The sequence below is a fragment of the Brienomyrus brachyistius genome, chromosome 8 (assembly GCF_023856365.1).
Source record: "Brienomyrus brachyistius isolate T26 chromosome 8, BBRACH_0.4, whole genome shotgun sequence".
Lineage (NCBI taxonomy): Eukaryota > Metazoa > Chordata > Actinopteri > Osteoglossiformes > Mormyridae > Brienomyrus > Brienomyrus brachyistius.
The window spans coordinates 24,244,289-24,264,479 of record NC_064540.1 but is presented as its reverse complement, the minus strand read 5'-3'; the positions used below and the strand labels follow the sequence as shown (position 1 = coordinate 24,264,479).

At 44.9% G+C, this 20,191-nt stretch overlaps 1 protein-coding gene across 4 annotated transcripts in view; it reads right to left on the bottom strand.

Moving 5' to 3' along the window:
- The window catches only part of atp2b3b (ATPase plasma membrane Ca2+ transporting 3b), a 33,204-nt gene that overhangs the window by 4,248 nt on the left and 8,765 nt on the right, over positions 1-20,191 (bottom strand). Inside the window, exons 6-20 of one of the 4 annotated variants that reach the window (XM_049024049.1) lie at positions 18,983-19,024; positions 17,953-18,117; positions 17,537-17,751; positions 17,192-17,434; positions 16,784-17,025; positions 16,238-16,472; positions 15,879-16,058; positions 15,653-15,740; positions 15,162-15,268; positions 14,806-14,997; positions 14,211-14,424; positions 13,862-14,073; positions 13,460-13,567; positions 12,978-13,160; positions 5,786-5,899 (exon numbers count right to left, since the gene is read on the bottom strand). In XM_049024049.1, coding sequence (XP_048880006.1) covers positions 5,786-5,899; positions 12,978-13,160; positions 13,460-13,567; positions 13,862-14,073; positions 14,211-14,424; positions 14,806-14,997; positions 15,162-15,268; positions 15,653-15,740; positions 15,879-16,058; positions 16,238-16,472; positions 16,784-17,025; positions 17,192-17,434; positions 17,537-17,751; positions 17,953-18,117; positions 18,983-19,024 — 2,540 coding nt within the window. Of the gene's footprint in view, positions 1-5,745; positions 5,900-12,977; positions 13,161-13,459; positions 13,568-13,861; positions 14,074-14,210; positions 14,425-14,805; positions 14,998-15,161; positions 15,269-15,652; positions 15,741-15,878; positions 16,059-16,237; positions 16,473-16,783; positions 17,026-17,191; positions 17,435-17,536; positions 17,752-17,952; positions 18,118-18,982; positions 19,025-20,191 lie in introns of all 4 variants that reach the window. The other 3 variants (XM_049024048.1, XM_049024047.1, XM_049024046.1) reach the window with 3 other exon arrangements.

The following is a 20,191-nucleotide window of genomic DNA, read 5'->3' as shown; positions in this document are numbered from 1 at the left end:
TAAAACACAAGTACAGAGACTGAGTGTGTGCGTGTCGCATGGGCGGAGAGATAAATCTACACAGGTATACATGTGCACAAACGTCAGGGGAAATGAGAGGTCGATTCTGCAAGAAAGCAATGATAAATAAAAGGACATGGCTGAGCACACCGACACACAGATACTCATTTACGTCAGATGTTATAATAAATGCCACTGCTGTTCCCTGCATGTAGCGCCCCCGAGTGGACACGGCTATGCTGACGTGCATTACGAGCAAGGCGGGGAGCCCATCGCGTTTCAGCTTTGGGTCGGGTCAGGATTTCAGGGTAGAGCGTAGGGAGGGTGAGTGAAGCAACGGGCAGCTCCAGTCAGACCCTGTCAGCATGCACATGTCAAGCAGGCAGCCAATCAGAACACAGGAATGCCAAGCTGAAGCTAAAGATTCTGGTGGCTGAAGGAATATGTGTCTCAGAGATGCATAAAGATAACGACAGGTGTGTGCCTGGTACTCCTGGTGCTGGTGTGAAAACTGAAGTGTCCTTCAATCTCTCATTTAAGGCATGACTTCATCATATTGCTTACAGTGTGAATTTGGTGACACTTAAGGTCCAATTATACCTGGGCACTTGCGGTATCTTCATGAAGATAATTCATATTATTAATGGGCATTTTTACTATCAATCCTGCAGAAATGACTAACAGCAGGCCCTCAGTAGATGAACATCCTTTGGGTCTTTTGTTCACAGAATAACCCTCTGCTCATTGTAAACAAACATTGTGTTCATTTGTCTAAAAATGTAACACAAATTATTTGTAATTAACAAATAACGATAATACCACACCAACACTGTAAAATCACTGTAGTAATGGGGGAATCCAAGCGGTAGAGAGTGATTTTACAACATAATAAAAAAAAGAAGCTTAAAACATTAAACAGAAATGAAAAAAAAACGTTTTAAGGCACTAATTGATTTGCAATATAACTGAAAATCATTTCAAAATAGTATGAAAATAAATGGTTGCTTTTGTCATGCCGTATCTATAAAATAGCAGACACACAGAAACCGGGAAACACATGAGCCGCTGGCATCTGTGAAGCAAACACAGTGTCTCAGCTGTGACTCTTAAATGTTCCCTGTGGATGGTGAGACGAGGAGTGCAGAGTGCCAGAGAGTCATTCAGCAAGCAGCCATGTCGATGCAGGTGCACATGAGAGAATGGAGCTCGGAACTCAATGGCGAGGAAGGAAAGGTAGAGTGAAGTAGAGCAGCAGTGCCTTCAGCTTTGTGCTGCCTCACTTTGTGTCACGAAACAAAGGAAAGGCCACGACAGCCAGTCGCATGCTGTAAAGACAAAGAAAGCGTGACGTATACATACACACAGTATGTATATATGGAAAGGTCTAGAAAGACGTGTTAATTAAGGGAGCTGCCGGTTCGTGCTCAGCTGCTCCCATGCCTCTGGACAGCTCAATGCACGAAGGCCTTCAGCCCAACACATAAACGAAAGCAGCAAAACGAACTAGGAAAAACGGGATTCAAAACAACGTCCAGCATAAACTGGCCAACAAACAAACAAACAAACAGGAAGGAATGATTCCAGCATTCAGCCGTGCGCTTTTGTTTTTCCAAAGAGCCTGTCTGTGACTGAGAAAAGCATTGTGCAGCTTTCTGTCCTTTAATGTTTATCTTCATTTGTTGTTTTCATGGATACAGTAAACTTTCGAGTATAATGCCCACATTCGTTGAATAAAATGAAGTACCCTGAGTATTTAACGTGTGCTTTATTCTTTCCTTCTTTATTTTTTTTCAATCATGCCAGATTGCATCTTGCGTGTCCCCCACGTAGCCCTTCAAAAGCTTGATGGAAAAACTTAATCATTAAAAAGTAAGTTCCAGCCCAGTGATTGCTCCTACTGTGTTGGTCAAACAAAACATTAAATGAAGAGTATAAGCAGTGAAACAGAGGAAGCAAGAGGCATAGAGGGGACAGAGCTTATAGAGGCTGTGATAGCAAAGAGGTGTCGATGATTCGAATCCCTCCTCTACCCAGAAAAATATATCCATGAAAAATTCTCGCAAGTCCCACGTCCTTGTAGGATATTCTGTAAGCTGCTGAATACAATGGATCTTTTGTTACTGTATGATACCAAAGAGGTATTACAGCACAGTATATCTTTTGTTAAAAAAATATACACAATATGATACAACTAATGGAGTTACTATTTCAAAATTAGAATTCCGAAAATTTAAATAAAACTTAAAATTCAGCCAGCCATATGAAATGTGCCCCGTGAATATGGAGTCCAAATATACATATATATGTAATAAAAATAAAGGCTTGCTCTGTAGATTAGAGGGTTCTGCCCAAATTAAGGGAAAGATGAAAAACTTGAAAAAATGACTAAATGACGCTTGGAGAAAGTCACTCTTAGAACTTTCTAACAAAATGATGAGGCTTGGATAAAAACGTCAAATAGACACACATTTAGATACAGACAAATACACGCAAAATCCCTTACAGCGGTCAGAGGGGGTCTCAGTGTATTCATAAGTATTGTCCACTTAATTTTAAAATCAAGAAGACAAACAAACTTACAGATGTATAACAAGCCCTACAAAACTAACATAAATTGGGGATTAAAGATCAGTTACTATTTTTGAAGGTTACATTTTATAATTGTCTTGTAATCACTGCTGTAGTTTGGGTATTTAGGCAAAATGTTAAAAACTGTCAAAAAGGAATGATTAGCATATCAAAGAGGGGGCAATGTAATTCAAATTCTGCTTGAGAGAGACACACACTGCTGCAGGCTAATGTTTCATCTGAAAGTCACTGAACGGCTGATTGAAAGGTAATGGTAAACCTCAGCCTTGACTTCAAACTATTCTCATGTTGCGAAGCAGGAATTATGGGAAGCGTAGTGTAACAATACTCAGAACGCATGAAGCTGAAGCAGGACGTGCTGGTTTAATAGTCTTTTAGGGGAGTACTAGCTTAAGAGTATTTTAGTAGAGCAGTAGTTTAGCAATGATTTGGTGAAGTATTAGTTTTGATGCCAAGTAAGTGAAATCTGTGGTGCAAAAAAAAAAGATCTATTAACAAATAAGTGATATTTGACTGAGAAAACGAACACTTTCCTATATTGTGTCAAAGCAGGGATACTCCCTGAAGCAATGAAAATGTGTTCCTCAAATAAGGAGTACACGAAATCAGAAAGTACAGCTCTGTACCTTGATGTGTTCACACACTTTAAATCTGGATTTTCAGACTTAATGTATATTAGCATTCAATTCCATTCTGGGTTTACAGTCCATAACCAGCCATAAGCAAATATTTAGAAAATGCTTTATGGAACGGACCTCACAGCCACTAATACTGAACAAAGTCAACAGAATAGAGTTGAAGAGGACAGAGTAACCAACAGAAAGCAGATCACTGACAAAGAGCTGTTCAGAGAGAGAGAGAGAGAGAGAGAGAGAGAGAAAGAGACACAAGGAAACGAAACAAACACTAACCGTGGTTATGAGCTTCAATTGACAAGAATAGAAAAAGACGCGGAAGAATGTAATAAAAAAAAAGAAGTGATAAAATTCTCTCATTGTTTGAGAAACAGGGATGATTATTCAAATGAATCAATCAAAACGAAGTCATTGGTGCGTAGAGACTGATACATACAGATAACTTTACAGCAAACACTGTTCAAACACTGAACACTGACTAATTTCCTACACAAACTCCTAGCACACATTATTACTACCAGCCGCTACATTTAATTTCTTATTTATGGACAAACTGAAAAGATGACCCCAGAATTTAAAGCCTGTCCACATTTCTGGAATATTGAATAACAATATAAATTATTCTTATTATTATACAAAGGAGGGACTTTGTCTAATGTTTTATCCTTTATCAAGACAGAGCTCACAGAAGCCTTGGGACCCTACAGGAAGAAAGAGGGAAAGAAAAAGAGGAGAGAGAAGGGAGGAGGAGGGAGGAGCAGCGAGACACAGTGAGGGTAAGAACACACAGAGGAGAAACCCGCATGTCGCGACTCTTTCTAGAGGAGGAGAGAGGAGCCCGCTGGGCAGGAGCAGGACACTAGGTGCTATGACCATTTGGGCTTATACTCGAAGGTTTACACAGTGCTGGCTTGCAGCCATGAAAACCACACTGAACGTGTCCATTTAACTTGTCTTTCCATTCGAATACTCACAGAAACAAGTGTTTATCATCATATGCTGTTAGACCTGAGTTTAACATGCAGCGGTTCATTATTACTCATCATTAGTTTGGTCGTTTCAAGGTTGTGTACCATGAGGTTAGTCTTGGTTTCACTACACGTTCCGCATGTGTACAATACACATATTGTACATTGTAGTACTTATATAGTACAAGTAATCCAGTTGCATAATATCATTCGGTTTGTGTACAGGCGATCCTCTTTCTACACTGGAAACAGCAGGCTTGTGTATGTGAGACCAGGGACATACAGGCAGCCAGTGGTAGAGATCAGTCTGTATCCTGGGAGTCACTGGTTTTCCACAGCAGTAAAGGGTTCAGAATTCAGCCATAACTCAGCTTAGTTGACTGCCTTCACCCAAGGAATTGCGTTGTAAAAACTCAGAAACCAGACTTGTACCCCCCTGTTTTCCTGGCTAATCTGCTATATTAAAAAGGATTTAGGGTCTGTGTACCTTTCAGCCAATAAAGTATGAGATGAAAGAACCACCCTTTTTTACATAGCTTTTCGCTGCCTCCCTGTCAGTCCTGCTCGCCCGGTTGTCCGGATCATAAATTCCGGCTCCTATAAGCCACTAACTTGGCTGTTTCTCACCGTAAAAGGTCAAAAGAGGAATACCTGTACACAGCTTTCTGCTTTGCAGAGAAGGACAAGTGTTGTGTTAACAGACATAAATAGCAGCATAGATAATAAGCTGTCTCGAATCGATGAGAATGAGGTACACTGATCAAAAGGGAAATTTTATGAAATACCATTTATTATTACACTAAAAAATGGACAATTTAGAAAAGCCACTGAAAATATGGACCACTTCCAACTTTTTAAATAAAATTCTGGCAATAGTTTCAGATTAATAACATGTTTCAGTGCACAAGCTTTCAATTAATGTTTTTTTTTTTCATGGATTTCACGGGAAGGCAGTCTACAGATGAGGCCTTGGTAACTTTCTAAGGTTTTTCCTGCCAAGAATGCAACACCCTGCCGGAACCCAACCTTGAAAACCCTTAAAACCTCTCACTCCAGTCCCATCTGACTGGGATGGTGACAGGGAGGGAGGGGTGCGGCTGATCTGCTCCAGACCGAAGCCAAACAGGGACCAGTGGCAGAAACAAGCGGAAAATGCACTCCAGAGAAAGAGAGAGAGAGGGAGAGAGAGAGAGAGGAAAAGACAGTGAGTTGGTGGAGAGGAGGACGTGAAACGGCAACGAAAAGCAGCCACCTGAGAAACCACACACACGCACACACACACACACACACACACACACAGGAAAGCAAAGATCACCACGCAGAGCAGAATGCGCAAAACGGCTATGAAGGAAAAGAAGCAAACAAGCAGATGTGACCAAAGGACCATTTCCACTTGTGGTGTCTCTCTGAGTGGTGCCACCCGCCTCCCCCCCCACCCCCGCCCGCCTGTGCTCTGCTGGAGTGGGTGCATGTCTGCCTGCCCGTGTGCCTGTGTGTGTGTGTGTGTGTGTTTGTGCCCGGCTGTGTGCGGTTCAAGAAAAGTAGGAACTCACTCCCAGGCGCCCCGGCGGCGTTGGCAGTGGTCAGAACTACGTGAGTGGGGGTAGAAATATTGGTAACGTCATGGAGCTGGCTGAGAATTGATGAGCGCCGACGCACTGCGCCCTGAAACGAACCACTTCTCTTGAAGGTACTCACTACCTCCATCTGTGGGAGAGAGAGAGAAGGACATTACAGCAATACTTCCATTAGCCTGCTCATCGTAAGGAGGTCAACAGAAAACCAGGAAGGGGGGTAATGGAAGAAAATATAAGGATCAGATCTTAGGGGACCTGAGGTAGCAGCAAATAAAGAGTTTTAAATCAAATTCCGTGATGTTAACAGAGATACGTCGCGTTCTCACGTTACCCGATGTGATCAGTGTCGCTGGGCACCTCATGCACTGTATTCAGTCAGACATTTCATCACAACGTCACAAACCAAGCTTGAGCTTCAGTGAGAAAACCAGTGTCCCGCCAGCACTGGGTTTGTAACTCACAAACTTGTGAGTTGGGGGGAGGGGGGTGCGGGGAGGGGGGAGTATCTGAACATCACTTCTGCTGATGTTCTGGAAAATTCAGCTGTAGAGTAGGAATAGAATCAGCAAGCAGACAAAACAGTACGGCTCGGTGTGACAATTAAACTTTTAATGGCTGGGAACACTGGCGTCTTCTATGCAGTGTCTGGATTCTGCAGTAGGCACTCACTGAACACATTTAACATTTAGTACTCAGGTGACAGGTAGAATATTTGGTTATACTGTATGAAGGGCTGGGATAATCTGTGTAGGTTTCATGCAAGACTGAAGATCCATCAATACTGAACAATAACTGCATAAATTTGCTATAAATTTGTTATTTTTAACAAATGTTTGCCCTCACTAAAATTGACCCGCTCACCACTGTTAGACAGTTGATTTCCCCCTCACAAAAATGGTATGGCCCACCACTGTTAAATCGGTGAATTCCCCCTCACTAAAATGAACTGGCCCACTGCCAATGTGGATGTGACCTTCTGTACGGTCCTCCCGCTAATGAGCAGTGGTGAGTGCCTTGCCCTTCATAGACATGAGATAGAATACTTCCTTCACGGTAACAGATACCTCTTGCTGGTACTCTGGCTGAGGACTCCACCATCTGATCAGGAAGCTTTTACTGAAGTGAGGTTATCAAAACACATTGATCCAGTAATACACAACCTTCCCCACATTTCTGCTTCCACTTCCTGTCATATGCCACTAATGCAGTCTAATACTAAGAGAAAATCTGCAAAACTGTCTGCACCTCATTGAAATATCCCTTAAGGCATTTGATGAGAGATTAGCAACTATCAAAAACCTAGTGGGAACAATTCAATGTCAGAGACAGGGCTATGTAGGTAGGCCCACGACCTACAGGCGATTCTCATTCATGATGCACCATCTCCTTCCTTGTATCTTTGGCTCTGTTCCAGCATTCCTCCTACAGAGATCAGCCCAAATCCTCCATTTCATCTTCCCAAATGTCACTGCAGATTATGGCCCACGTGTCACTCCGCCTTGGTCTTGGCTATACAAGTTATAGAAGGAGAAACCCCATTGATTATTAAGGATAAAAGCCACCACTAAATTAAGGTGGGAGATGGGCAGGCTTCACTGGGAATCATACAAAGGCTATGCTAAATCAAGGAGGAAGATAGGCAGGCCAGATTCTAAGTCATACAAAGGCTATGCTAAATCAAGGAGGAAGATAGGCAGGCCAGATTCTAAGTCATACAAAGGCTATGCTAAATCAAGGAGGAAGATAGGCAGGCCAGATTCTAAGTCATACAAAGGCTATGCTAAATCAAGGAGGAAGACAGGCAGGCCAGATTCTAAGTCATACAAAGGCTATGCTAAATCAAGGAGGAAGATAGGCAGGCCAGATTCTAAGTCATACAAAGGCTATGCTAAATCAAGGAGGAAGATAGGCAGGCCAGATTCTAAGTCATACAAAGGCTATGCTAAATCAAGGAGGAAGATAGGCAGGCCAGATTCTAAGTCATACAAAGGCTATGCTAAATCAAGGAGGAAGATAGGCAGGCCAGATTCTAAGTCATACAAAGGCTATGCTAAATCAAGGAGGAAGATAGGCAGGCCAGATTCTAAGTCATACAAAGGCTATGCTAAATCAAGGAGGAAGATAGGCAGGCCAGATTCTAAGTCATACAAAGGCTATGCTAAATCAAGGAGGAAGATAGGCAGGCCAGATTCTAAGTCATACAAAGGCTATGCTAAATCAAGGAGGAAGATAGGCAGGCCAGATTCTAAGTCATACAAAGGCTATGCTAAATCAAGGAGGAAGATAGGCAGGCCAGATTCTAAGTCATACAAAGGCTATGCTAAATCAAGGAGGAAGATAGGCAGGCCAGATTCTAAGTCATACAAAGGCTATGCTAAATCAAGGAGGAAGATAGGCAGGCCAGATTCTAAGTCATACAAAGGCTATGCTAAATCAAGGAGGAAGATAGGCAGGCCAGATTCTAAGTCATACAAAGGCTATGCTAAATCAAGGAGGAAGATAGGCAGGCCAGATTCTAAGTCATACAAAGGCTATGCTAAATCAAGGAGGAAGATAGGCAGGCCAGATTCTAAGTCATACAAAGGCTATGCTAAATCAAGGAGGAAGATAGGCAGGCCAGATTCTAAGTCATACAAAGGCTATGCTAAATCAAGGAGGAAGATAGGCAGGCCAGATTCTAAGTCATACAAATGCTACGCTAAATCAAGGAGGAAGATAGGCAGGCCAGATTCTAAGTCATACAAATGCTATGCTAAATGAAGAAGGAAGACAGGCAGGCCAGATTCTAAGTCATACAAAGGCTATGCTAAATCAAGGAGGAAGATAGGCAGGCCAGATTCTAAGTCATACAAAGGCTATGCTAAATCAAGGAGGAAGATAGGCAGGCCAGATTCTAAGTCATACAAAGGCTATGCTAAATCAAGGAGGAAGATAGGCAGGCCAGATTCTAAGTCATACAAAGGCTATGCTAAATCAAGGAGGAAGACAGGCAGGCCAGATTCTAAGTCATACAAAGGCTATGCTAAATCAAGGAGGAAGACAGGTAGGCCAGATTCTAAGTCATACAAAGGCTATGCTAAATCAAGGAGGAAGATAGGCAGGCCAGATTCTAAGTCATAGAAATACTCTGCTACATTAAGAGGAAAATGAATAGGGATAATTGTAAATCATACAAAGGGCTCCCTAACCCAAGGAGGTAGACAAGCAGGACTGATTGTAAATCAGACAAAGTCTTCCCTAAATCAGGGAGGAAGTCAGGCTTTACTGATTCTAAATCATACAACAGGTTCCATAAATCACGGAGGAAGACAGGCTTGATTTATTCAGAAAGTAGAACAGAATAATATATACTTAGATATATACTTAGATAAATGTATAAGAACATCTAAGTATGTTCTAAGTATTTTAACAGATGTGGGAATGTTGCAAGAAAGGAGGTATGGTCACAACTGTGCTAATTTAGCAGTTTAGACTATGCTGACATTTTATTTTCTATGTTAGTGGAACATCTTAACAAGCAGTAGTCTGGAATGCTGGGTACGCCATCATTTTTTTGGCAAAAATCCTTCAGATGACAAACATTAATCACGAGACCCACGCATCTTGCCACCAGTGTATCAGGGGTGGCCTAACGTCAGTGTAGACCTCCATAGAACAGCAGAAACAGACAAGCTCTCCTACCGGAGAAAGATCTAAATGACCCACATCCCCATGAAAGGCCTGAATCACCGCAGCTTCACAGGAGCGAATAACTTATTGGCTAGCCTCATTCTGGCCAGCTATTTTTACACAACAAAGTCAGGTGATGATAACTTTTACCCAATCAATCAACAGTGCTGGTAAAAACCTACAAGCCAGACAGCAGTTCAGGATATCAGCCTGGCACTACACTGCAAGGTGATCTCACCATCATGACCAAACATACTCTACACATACTCTAAAGCAGTGTTTCCCAATTCGGTCCTTGTTGGCCAAATACAGTCCACGTTTTTGCTCCCTCCAGGGAGCTCGGCGGGAACAAAAACATGGACCGACTGTGGGTCCCCGAGGACCGGATTCGGAAACACTGCTCTACAGAAATCGTTCACAGGACACACAGGACTCCTTTTCCTCTTTTACTTTGACCTCAAACTTCATTTGATGTCTGCATAAACTCAGAAATGAACACAGCAATAAAAATGCAACGGAAATAAAAATAACTGAGACCGAATGCCACTTAATTATCTAATTACAAGCTTTACGCTCTCTCCATTTTGTCAGTTTGAAATAATGTCAGACTGGGACAGGAAAAGGATCTGGGTTGTTTTTGTTTCATAATGCCTTTGTAACTGGAATAGATGTACCTACAGGTGGGGTTTAGAGTTTGGGCACAAGGTGTCGTGTATCACAGGACTGTCAGAAATGACTTTGGACATCTGTATTTCTTCTGAGAGACAGATCCAAATAATACAGCTGGGATCAGAGAAGAAAGAGCCGGCCATCGATCAAGGTGGGCAGATGCTCATTATCCTCACACAGCAGGACCCAGATTTTCAGCAGCCAAAGACCACAAAACAAGAGAGCAGAGAACAAGCCGCAAGGTGACATGTTGAATGGAATGGATCTCGGTGAGACCCTTGTTAATGTATCCAGTAAGCGGCAATCATGAGCTGAACTGTGGAGATATTCCAGGTGCATTCAGCACATCTAATAAGCTGCACAAATGACACCTGGTCGGACTGGCATGACGTCATTCAGACTGCCTACATACTAGCCAACATGGTCCTGGAGTAAGCCTGTGTGAGCCTGTATTTGGCACTAGATATTTCCATGCTAGGCTTCAGAAATGTCTCATGTGAGAACATTTCACTTGTCTACATACATGTATTCATACAAAAAGGGGTGATCCATGCACTATGAATGTAATGAAAATAATAATAAAAAAAAACTACATTTAACATAGCTGTTGTGTGAACAGAGACATTAGATGCTATGTTTGGGACCAGGACCCCCTGACAAGCAACTACATACCATAATAATCATCAGCACATTTATATAATCACAGTGACACTAATGGTGATGTGTATGATCCTCACATCCAGCAGTAAATTCTCAGTTTCCATGGAAACAGATAACAACGAGTGAGACGTACCTGCATTCCAGTGAACTCTGAAAACGCCTCGGCACGGTTCAAAGTGAACCGTCTCTGTGTTTTCATGTGTGCAATTTCTTTTTGCGGAAAGCGGTACAAGGCACAGGGCGTGAGAGATCATGTCCCCCACTCTGACTAAATATACCGACTCATTAACCTTGGATCATAACACACACAAAACGGATGAAGATCTTTCTTCTGCTTTTTCCCTAATTCAAGGTTAAATGGATGGTTTCTCATACGAACATGGTCCTGTAAGTTAGGTGGCACAGGGCATGAGAGATCATGTCCCCCACCTTGAAGGAACACACCGACTCATTAAACTTAGGACATAATACACGAAAAGCAGTTGATGATCTGCTATCTGCTTTTTCCCAAGGTTAAATGGACAGTTAGTCATACAAGCCCGGATCTGTATGTATGTGGCAGAGTTACAAAATCCTTTTGGTCATATGTGTGTAATACTCCAATCCTCTAAAAGGTACAAGCCACGGTTATAAATAACACTTCTAGAGCTTTTACAGCAACGCGTATCAGCACTAAAGCAGGATTCCACATAAAAAAAACAAGCCGGCGATTAATCCTAAACAAATCAATCAAACATGCGCCTAAAATACCCCCCAACCAGGTGGTCATCGCAGTAAGGGCCCGACATTGGTCATGAATCTCTGAGCTGAAGGCATGCAAACCTTCATCTCCAGAACTTACTGTTTTCTTTTCTCTGCTAACGAACAACACAGTCAAAGCTGCTTACAGTCCAAGAGAGATCACGGACTTCTTGAAATAAATGATAAATCTGCTGTTTACATGAGCTTAGCCAGGCCGCCAAGGTGTTAAAAGGTTTGAAACCTCGAGGTTCCTGTGACCCTCCTGGACTACAGCTGTCCATCTGTGCTTTCAGCTGGTTTAGTTACAGATCTGGCTCAGGGACCACATGCTCGGTAACAGCCACTGCACATTTTCTCGCCGCTTTTGAAAAAGACCGCATCTGTCTTCAGAAATAAAGAAGTGAGGGGCATTGCAATGGATAGGTCTGCTGTCACGGCATGCGCACCAAACTCATAGAGGCACGCACATTTTGGCAAAAACGAGGCTACCACACAGACAGTTTCACCCCGAGTTGAAACTGCATGGCATATTCTTGGCTAAACGACACCCACAGTCTGGAGGCCAGAAGGTTTAAATCCACACAGTGAGTCCTCAGAAGTAAATTAGTATTTCATGAGTTACTCAGGGTCTGTAATTTTGACTAGTATACTCGGTGTAGTTGGCTAGCCAAGGTTCCCCACACATATCACTACTTTATTACTACAGCTAATTAGCTAAAGCTGTTTCAGAGGAATATAGCCATTGCATTCATAAAGGCGTAAAGGGAAAACAGTACACGACTTAATCCTTCAGGTTACGGAAGTTCACTACGGTATACACCGCCAGTGATCTGTGAGTTTTTCATTTCTTTAAGATAACTACCCGTGGACGATGTGTGCCAGTCTAATCTATACTTAGCCAACAGGTAGCATGCCAAGTCACCATGAATCAGGATCTAGTAAACTGACAGCATTGCTTAGTGCTAATTTAATTAGCCCTCAATACCTTCTGGTGCCAGTTAAGTATGGATGTTGTTTAAATGGCATCATCATCATCTACCAAATTTCTGTGATCGGCTGCTGCCAAAATGTGCGCAGGCCTGCCTTGCGTGACCAACACGTGTAAACAGTGGGTCTACTGGCTTGGGGTCAGGAGGACAGTGACAGGGACAGACAGCAGGAAGCAGAGACAGCTCAAGGAGGCATTGCCATGGAGACAAGGAATCACATTCAAATTAGGTGTGACGGAAAGGTGGAGCAGAGGTTATGAACCAATGAGAAGGGTGGACATGAGGACCAATGAAGGAGGAGTATCTAGGACACAGAGAGAAGGCTAAAGTAACAAGAATATGGGGAGAAAACAGAGAGAAAAGGGACAAAGAGTGACCCCAGGGAATTATGTCGGGGGGGGGGGGGTGGGGGGGGGGGCAAGATCTCTTAGCCTTCTCCTTGCTTAGTTGGGGTTGTGGGGCATCTCTGTGAAACTGCACCTGGGTCTGGATACGGTTGAGACCTCTAAACCACAGTATCTGCCCCCGGCGCAGCTCCCTCTCCGCATGGTCGATCTCCTCCTCATCCTCAGCCAGGTCCTCATCCGTGATCTCGTCGGTGCCGGGGCCATGGCCAGCCTCCTTCAAGCACTTTAGGTGGCTGGTGGGCACTGTGGCGATCACCTGGGGAGCAAGAACAGGAGACATTGGGGTTGGGGGGTGGGCGGTGGGGTTAACCCCATTTAGAATGTGAAACACCAACGGCTACAAGGTTCTGGGATTCGAACATGGAGGTTCATGTCAGAAGCAAGGAGACCAGCAGCTGAGAAGGGAAGTAACAACTGCTCTCCTCCTTTCTTCCAGGGACCTGTTCTACAGGGGGGAGGTGGGGCAATCCTCGGCAGACAGAAACAGATGGGGGGGAGGGTCTGTGGTGGAGGGGGGGTGTCTTTGAATGGTGGCAGCTGGTCCCTAACCCCCACCTGGCCCCACAGCAGCTCCCCCACTCCCACGAAGAGACACCACAGCCACTGCTCCACGTTGAGAGGGGCACAGCTAAATGGCTTCCCCCCAAACTGCACGATCACAATCTGTACACAGGGAGACATCAGTGGAGAGTCATACTCTGCTCGGAGCCCAACGCGCACAGCACTGCTCATCCGAGTAGGGTGTGGCATGGTGCAGTGCGTCAAGCGGCGTGCAGCCCAGTACGGCAGCATGACTGTGCTTTACTGTATACCGTAAATCCATAACCTCATTCATGACCCTGTTCTACACCCTGTACCTCAACACATACCTTCATAAATATACTCATAACCACACTAATCAGGGAAAAGTCGAAATAGCGGCATCCAGAAAACACAAAGAGCTCCGTAGCATCTCACCTGTACCCCGAATGTCCCTAGCACAATACTGCAGAATATGGGGTTGCCAAAGATGCCGTCAAAGACGTTCCTCTCGCCATGGATCTTGCGGGCATTGATCTCATTGAAGAGCTGCATGAGAACAAAGGTGTTGAAGATGATGGTGTAGTGCTCAGACGGTGGCGAGTGCAGTGGCGCGTTGCGGCCGCAGTCGATGTTGAAGATCTTCTCTCCTGAGGGGCCACATGAAAGGAACAGGCAAAAAAAAGACGTCTACCTTGAATCTCCCCATTTCCAGTACGACATTTCTTTTCGACTGTAGAGCAATAGTCTGCCTAAATGCCTTTCCACCACGACTCCCGGCCCGTACCGACAAAAAGCAGCGTGAAGATGATGGTGAGCTGGTAGACACCGTGGCCCAGGATGTTCTTCATCATGGTGAGGGAGATGAGAGGCTTGTTGCGGCCGTACGGCTTACGGAGCAGCAAGGCCTCAGTGGGTGGCTCGGTGGCCAAGGCCAGGGAGGCAAACGTATCCATGATCAGGTTCACCCACAGCATCTGGACGGCCTTTAGAGGGGAGTCCTGGGGGGAAGGGAAAGACCACCTTACCTTCTGCTCCACTTCCCCAATGGAACTCTTTACTGCCAGATATTCAACTTCAAATGAAATGAATTCCTGTTGTGTCCATCTGTGCGGGTAATATTAATTGTGGTTGCTCCAAGCCTGCTTCTAATTCTACAGACAGATTGTGACATGAAATATACATAATTGAAAAAAGACTTATTTAATCCGTCGGTAGATACTTTTACCCCATGGCAATATGCTCCACCCACAGCAATTCTACTGCAGCTTAATAAATAAATATAAATGCAAATGGATCCTTTTTTAAGGCGACCACAATCGTTTTCTCCGATTTCGTTATCAGCCTGCTGTGTGCAGGTCCTGCCTTTACGGTGCACCTACCTGTGTAATGCAAGCCCCAGTGAAGGCCACGATGACGGCCACCACGTTGACAGTCAGCTGGAACTGCAGGAACTTGGAGATGCTGTCATAGACGTTACGGCCCCACATCACCGCCTTCACGATACTAGAGAAATTGTCGTCGGTCAGGATGATGTCCGAGGCCTCCTTGGCCACGTCCGTACCAGCAATACCCTATGGAGAGACAATACTGTTACTTCCTTTTCCTGTGGAGCAAGTAAGGCAATACATAATAATGATCAGTAACGACTCATAATAAGTATCCTCATTAGCATTATTAGCATTCTGAGTTACTATCAGCCTTGTTTGAGTTTTGGTTGTAATAATCCGAAAATCACCATGGCGAAGCCAACGTCGGCTTTCTTGAGTGCAGGCCCGTCATTGGTTCCATCCCCAGTCACGGCCACCACCTGACGCTGCTCGGCCACAGTGCTGTCGATGATGCCTGGATGCCAGCGAAGAATCACAATAATTCAACAACCACATTTGGACAGAATGTTCTAGAGAGGCCTTCCCGGCCGCATTTCAGATTTCTGCTCATGAAAGCTGCCAGACCAACAATTGGGTCAGACAGGGCTTAGTGGGTCATTGTCATAAATCGCCTGATATGCTCCCAGACCCAAGATTCTTTGGGCTAACGCTGATTTATACACAAGAAACATCCATGGGGTTTTCTGAGCTGGGGAATAACTCCATGATAGTGCTGCTCTGTTGATTGCTAACAAAAAAGATATGGGTCTATCTGACTTTGACAAATAAAAATTAAATATATGATAATATATCATGCAATCTACATCTGTGCATTGGGGCAAGGTTTCCATCAACCCACCTTTCACCAGTGTGTGCTTGTCTGTAGGGGAGGAACGAGCCAGGACCCTCAGCTTAGGCCAGATCTTATCAATTCGCTCCTGCTCAATCTGCGAGCGAGAGGGAAAGAGGGTGATGTCGTCTGCCGCACCACCAGGCCTGCCTAAAGGCGGACCTTTAAATAGACAGAGGTCATCTGCCGTGAAGCATGTACTGAAGGCTTTTTGGCCTTGAAAATTCAAGCCCACCTCTCCCTTTTCATTTCTGATTCGTCGGTTGAAGTCCTTGCCCTCCAGGCACAAGAAGTCATCACCGGGTTGGATGATGCCGCACTTAGCCGCGATGGCACGTGCCGTGTTGATATTGTCACCCGTGACCATGCGCACCGTAATGCCTGCCCGCTGACACTTCCGGATGGCTTCGGGGACCTGTGGGACATGGCTCTGTGACATGCCAGCTGAAAGACCAGTCAAGCATCTGGCCACACAAGAACATCTGTTTGGTGGAAGATCACGTGAGAGGATCTGAAGCAGATCACCGTCACATTATTCAGTGGTTCTCAGGAGCTTCCACCACTCCAGAACCTGGTCTGAGCAGCTCCACGCACCTCAGGTCGGACCGGATCCTCGATGCCCACCACGGCAATGCAGGTGAGTTCAGTGACGATATCTGCCTCGTTTTCCCATTCGGGTTCTGGATTGCCAGGCAGGTCCCGATACGCAATGCAGATGGTCCTCAGGCCCTCGCAGGCCATGGGCTCGATCACCTTCTTCACCATTTCGTCTCGATCCCGTGGACGGAAGCTCCGTGGCTCTCCCCCGCCCCCTTGGATGGTGGAGCACCTGATGGGGAGGGAGAGGTATGAGTGAGAATAGCAACATGCTTTTACGCATGACTCATAAAAAACATTCTACATGCTGAAATGAAACGTGTGTCTGCACACAGGTGAAGATGGGGAGGCTTAAGGGACCCACTGCAAACAGAGGGTAAACCACAATGAAGCCCAGGGTCTACTCTATGACCGAGTTAGCGGAAATATATGTCTTACTGAGTTGAACGGAAGAAGACATCAATAAAAAATCCTTCATTATGATCGACAGACTTGTACTTTTATGCACTACTTCATTTAACTACGTCCTGCCCACACACTCACTTCTTGAGGAGGATCTCGGAGGCACCCTTGCTGTAGAGGCGGAAGGAACCATCGGGCAGCTGGATCACGGTACTCATGGACTTTCGCACGGAGTTGAAGGTATAGACTTTGTACAGCTTCTCCTCGGGGATCTGCTCTCGCACAGGGACGTAATCCCTCTTTAGGTCCAGCACCAGGCCCAAGAGACCACACTCTGTCTTATTTCCCACTTGTTTGGGCAGGGCACCCTCCGTGTCTGGAGGCTGGAAGAACAACGACGGGGTGGTGAAAAATGACAAAGGACATTACACGTCATAGCTCGTTGACATAAATGATACCTTGGACACAGAAAACTTGGGTCAAAAGGAGAATATGTGCAAAGAGGATTTGGATACAGAGTCAATCCTTTTGTCTGGTCCACCTTCTCACCATGATCTTTGAGGTATAGGCGCTGTTGATGGAAATCGCATTGACCAGCATCTCCAGGGTCTTAGAGTTGATCTGATCGGGGTCGGGAATCTCGCGGAAGTGCTGATCACCAATGTAGGCCTGCACCGCGGTCATGCGGTTGGTGGTCAGAGTGCCAGTCTTATCTGAACAGATGGCCGTGGCATTGCCCATCGTCTCACATGCGTCCAGGTGACGCACCAGATTGTTGTCCTTCATCATTTTCTGGAATCAGGAGAGAGAGGCAGTAGAGAGTTAAACATCAGAACTGTGATTCGCACATGAATGCTCGCTGCTTGAGTGAAAGGGACGGGGATTCGTCGGTACCTTCACAGAGTAGGCCAGTGAGATGGTGACCGCCAGAGGCAGGCCTTCCGGTACAGCAACCACCAGCACCGTGACGCCGATAATGAAGAACTTGACAAAGTACTGCACGTAGACCGGCGTGCACTCGGCAAGCCACACCCTGCCCTGGATCACAAACGTCTCGATCACGAAGTAGAGCACCAGGATGATCACCGTGATGGCGGACATGACCAGGCCTGGAAGACAGGGCCAAACAGACGCCGTAAATAAATTTAAAAAGCCCATGAAGTACAGGCATGATGGTGCTAACCGGACGTTTGGGTGCCTTGTCGGGCCACATCCAGGGGCTCCTCTCTGTCACCCACCTGCCTTCCCGATCTGTCACCCACCTGCCTTCCCGATCTGCCACCCACCTGCCTTCCCGATCTGTCACCCACCTGCCTTCCCGATCTGTACCGCCAGTTTGGTCAGTTTGCCTTGGAGCACTGATTTCTCCTTCTTTGGAACGTTGGCTTTCTTCTTTTCTCGCTCCTCCACTTCTCCCCCCTCTGCGCTCTTTAGCGGCTGCATCTCCATGGCAACCGCTCCGTCCTGCTTCTTGGCTGGAGTTGGGGGGGTGGGGGGGGGGGGTGGGCGCGACACAAAAAAATTGAAATTAGTCATTGCAATAGAAAAACATAATGGAAATTAAAATAGTATGGGCGCCTGACCGCATTAGCCGAATCGGACATTTATGCTTATCAACGTGAGAGTTTCCCGATGTCTGGAACACAGAGGAAAAACTAATGCAGTCATACTTTTCATCTTCCCCTTTAGAATAAGTTACCGTACTGGAGATGTAAGTTTGAAACAAATTTAGACATACAATGATGTCATCGGGTTACATTTTTGCTACAAAAGTCAGCGTCCATAGTGACCGTGCATTAAACATTGGCAGACATACACTAAGCCCGACATACGAAGAGATAGCAGTTTTACCTATATGATTACAGACAAAAGCCAACACACAATTAAGTTCTTATGGGGATTTTTGAACATAAACACAGCTCATTATAATTCAAGGCCCATTCTTACTTTCTGTTTTCAATTCGTCAACTTTAAAGTAAATTTGAGGAATCTTATGGATTGTTAAACGGTAAATAACCCAATGACAAAGAAGCAGCAGAATTTAAAATAAACTGCACTGATGGACATGAAGTATTTACAAAAAACATTCTGTGTTCATGGTACAGGTAATGCAAATGATTCTGAAAGATGGAAAAGTATTCTCCTCAGTTTAGTCTGTTAAATCTTCTTTTTGACCGTTCTCTTAATTTCTGTCTCTTAAATCTCACTGCCACTTTAATATTGGCATTACCTGTTTACTGTGACATTTCTTACAAATAATTACTGTACTCTGAATTGAATAGAATTTTTTTAAGCTGTTTTTTGTTCAGTACTGTTAGTCACTAAAAATAATGCTGTTACCTTTATTCTGACTGTTCTCCACTGCTCCGTCCTGCTGTTTTCCTGCGGGACACAAAGTCAGAGAGAGGGAGGGATGACAGACAGCAAGAGAGAAACACGATACACAATAAGTGGCTGTAGGAGAGAGAGTGAACAAATGTGGGGCAAAGAACATAAATACGATGCAGACATGCAGATGTACAGCGTCACGGCCGGAGCAAACCCAACATGGTTCATCACACAGCAGAGGAGAGTGCGTGTTTTTTTCATCTTCCAGGAAGGCTTCTAATGAAATTCCACAGAACTGGTGTTAACCGTCCTCTTTGTACCAAGTGCTGTCCTGTCCTCTACTTTGTCATCATTTGGTAATGTCAAGCCTCCTGGAACCTGGGTCCCCACGAATGCCACCGGCGAACAAACATCCTTTATATATTATTCTAGTCTGCATTTGCTCTGCCTAAAAATAACTGAAGCCAGAGTTTCTCAGTGTCACAGGAGAAAAACAGACGTATAAGGCCCTTATGTCACGGCGGGTGGATAATGAAACACTTTCGTCTTATTACTGACAGTGAAAAACATGATTCTTTTGAAATATTTGCCGGTATCATTTTCTCTCTCAAGAAAATGTTGGCATGCTGATGCAGGGTCGAAAGTGCCATCCCCCCGGAGACCTACATCACTGTCGCCGCACGAAGCTTCCTGTGACGTCAGCCACGGTACCTTACCCCAGCTGTGGGGGGGGGGGGGGGTTCACCTACCGTTCCTGATGCTGCTCTGCATAACTCCAATTGCAGAAGGATGTAGCTGATTTGAATTACTAATCTCTGAGGAAGGAGTACAGGGGTGATGTTTGGGTGTGGGAGGTGGGACTGGGGCAATTTAGGGGGATACAGAAGAAATAAAGAAAGCAAAAAAAAATAAAAAACAAGATGAGCCCAAAATCATGGTGAGCTACAAGTGAGCAGAGATCGGTGGTGCTTTGAAGCTTTAATCAGCCTTGCGAGTCAGGTACTCAGAGGATGCTGGGATATCGCTGGGGGTTTCCTTTGTCTGCTGTAAAAGGTGTGTGTACCAAACGAACTGACGAGTTTGAACAAACCCTTGGTGAGGACTGTGACCCCCACTGAGTGCTAAGGGAGCTCTGAGGTGCATAGAATTTGTGCAAAAGTATTTAAAGACAATAAAGTAAGATTAAAAAAGAAAATTAGCATATATGTGTAATACTGTGTT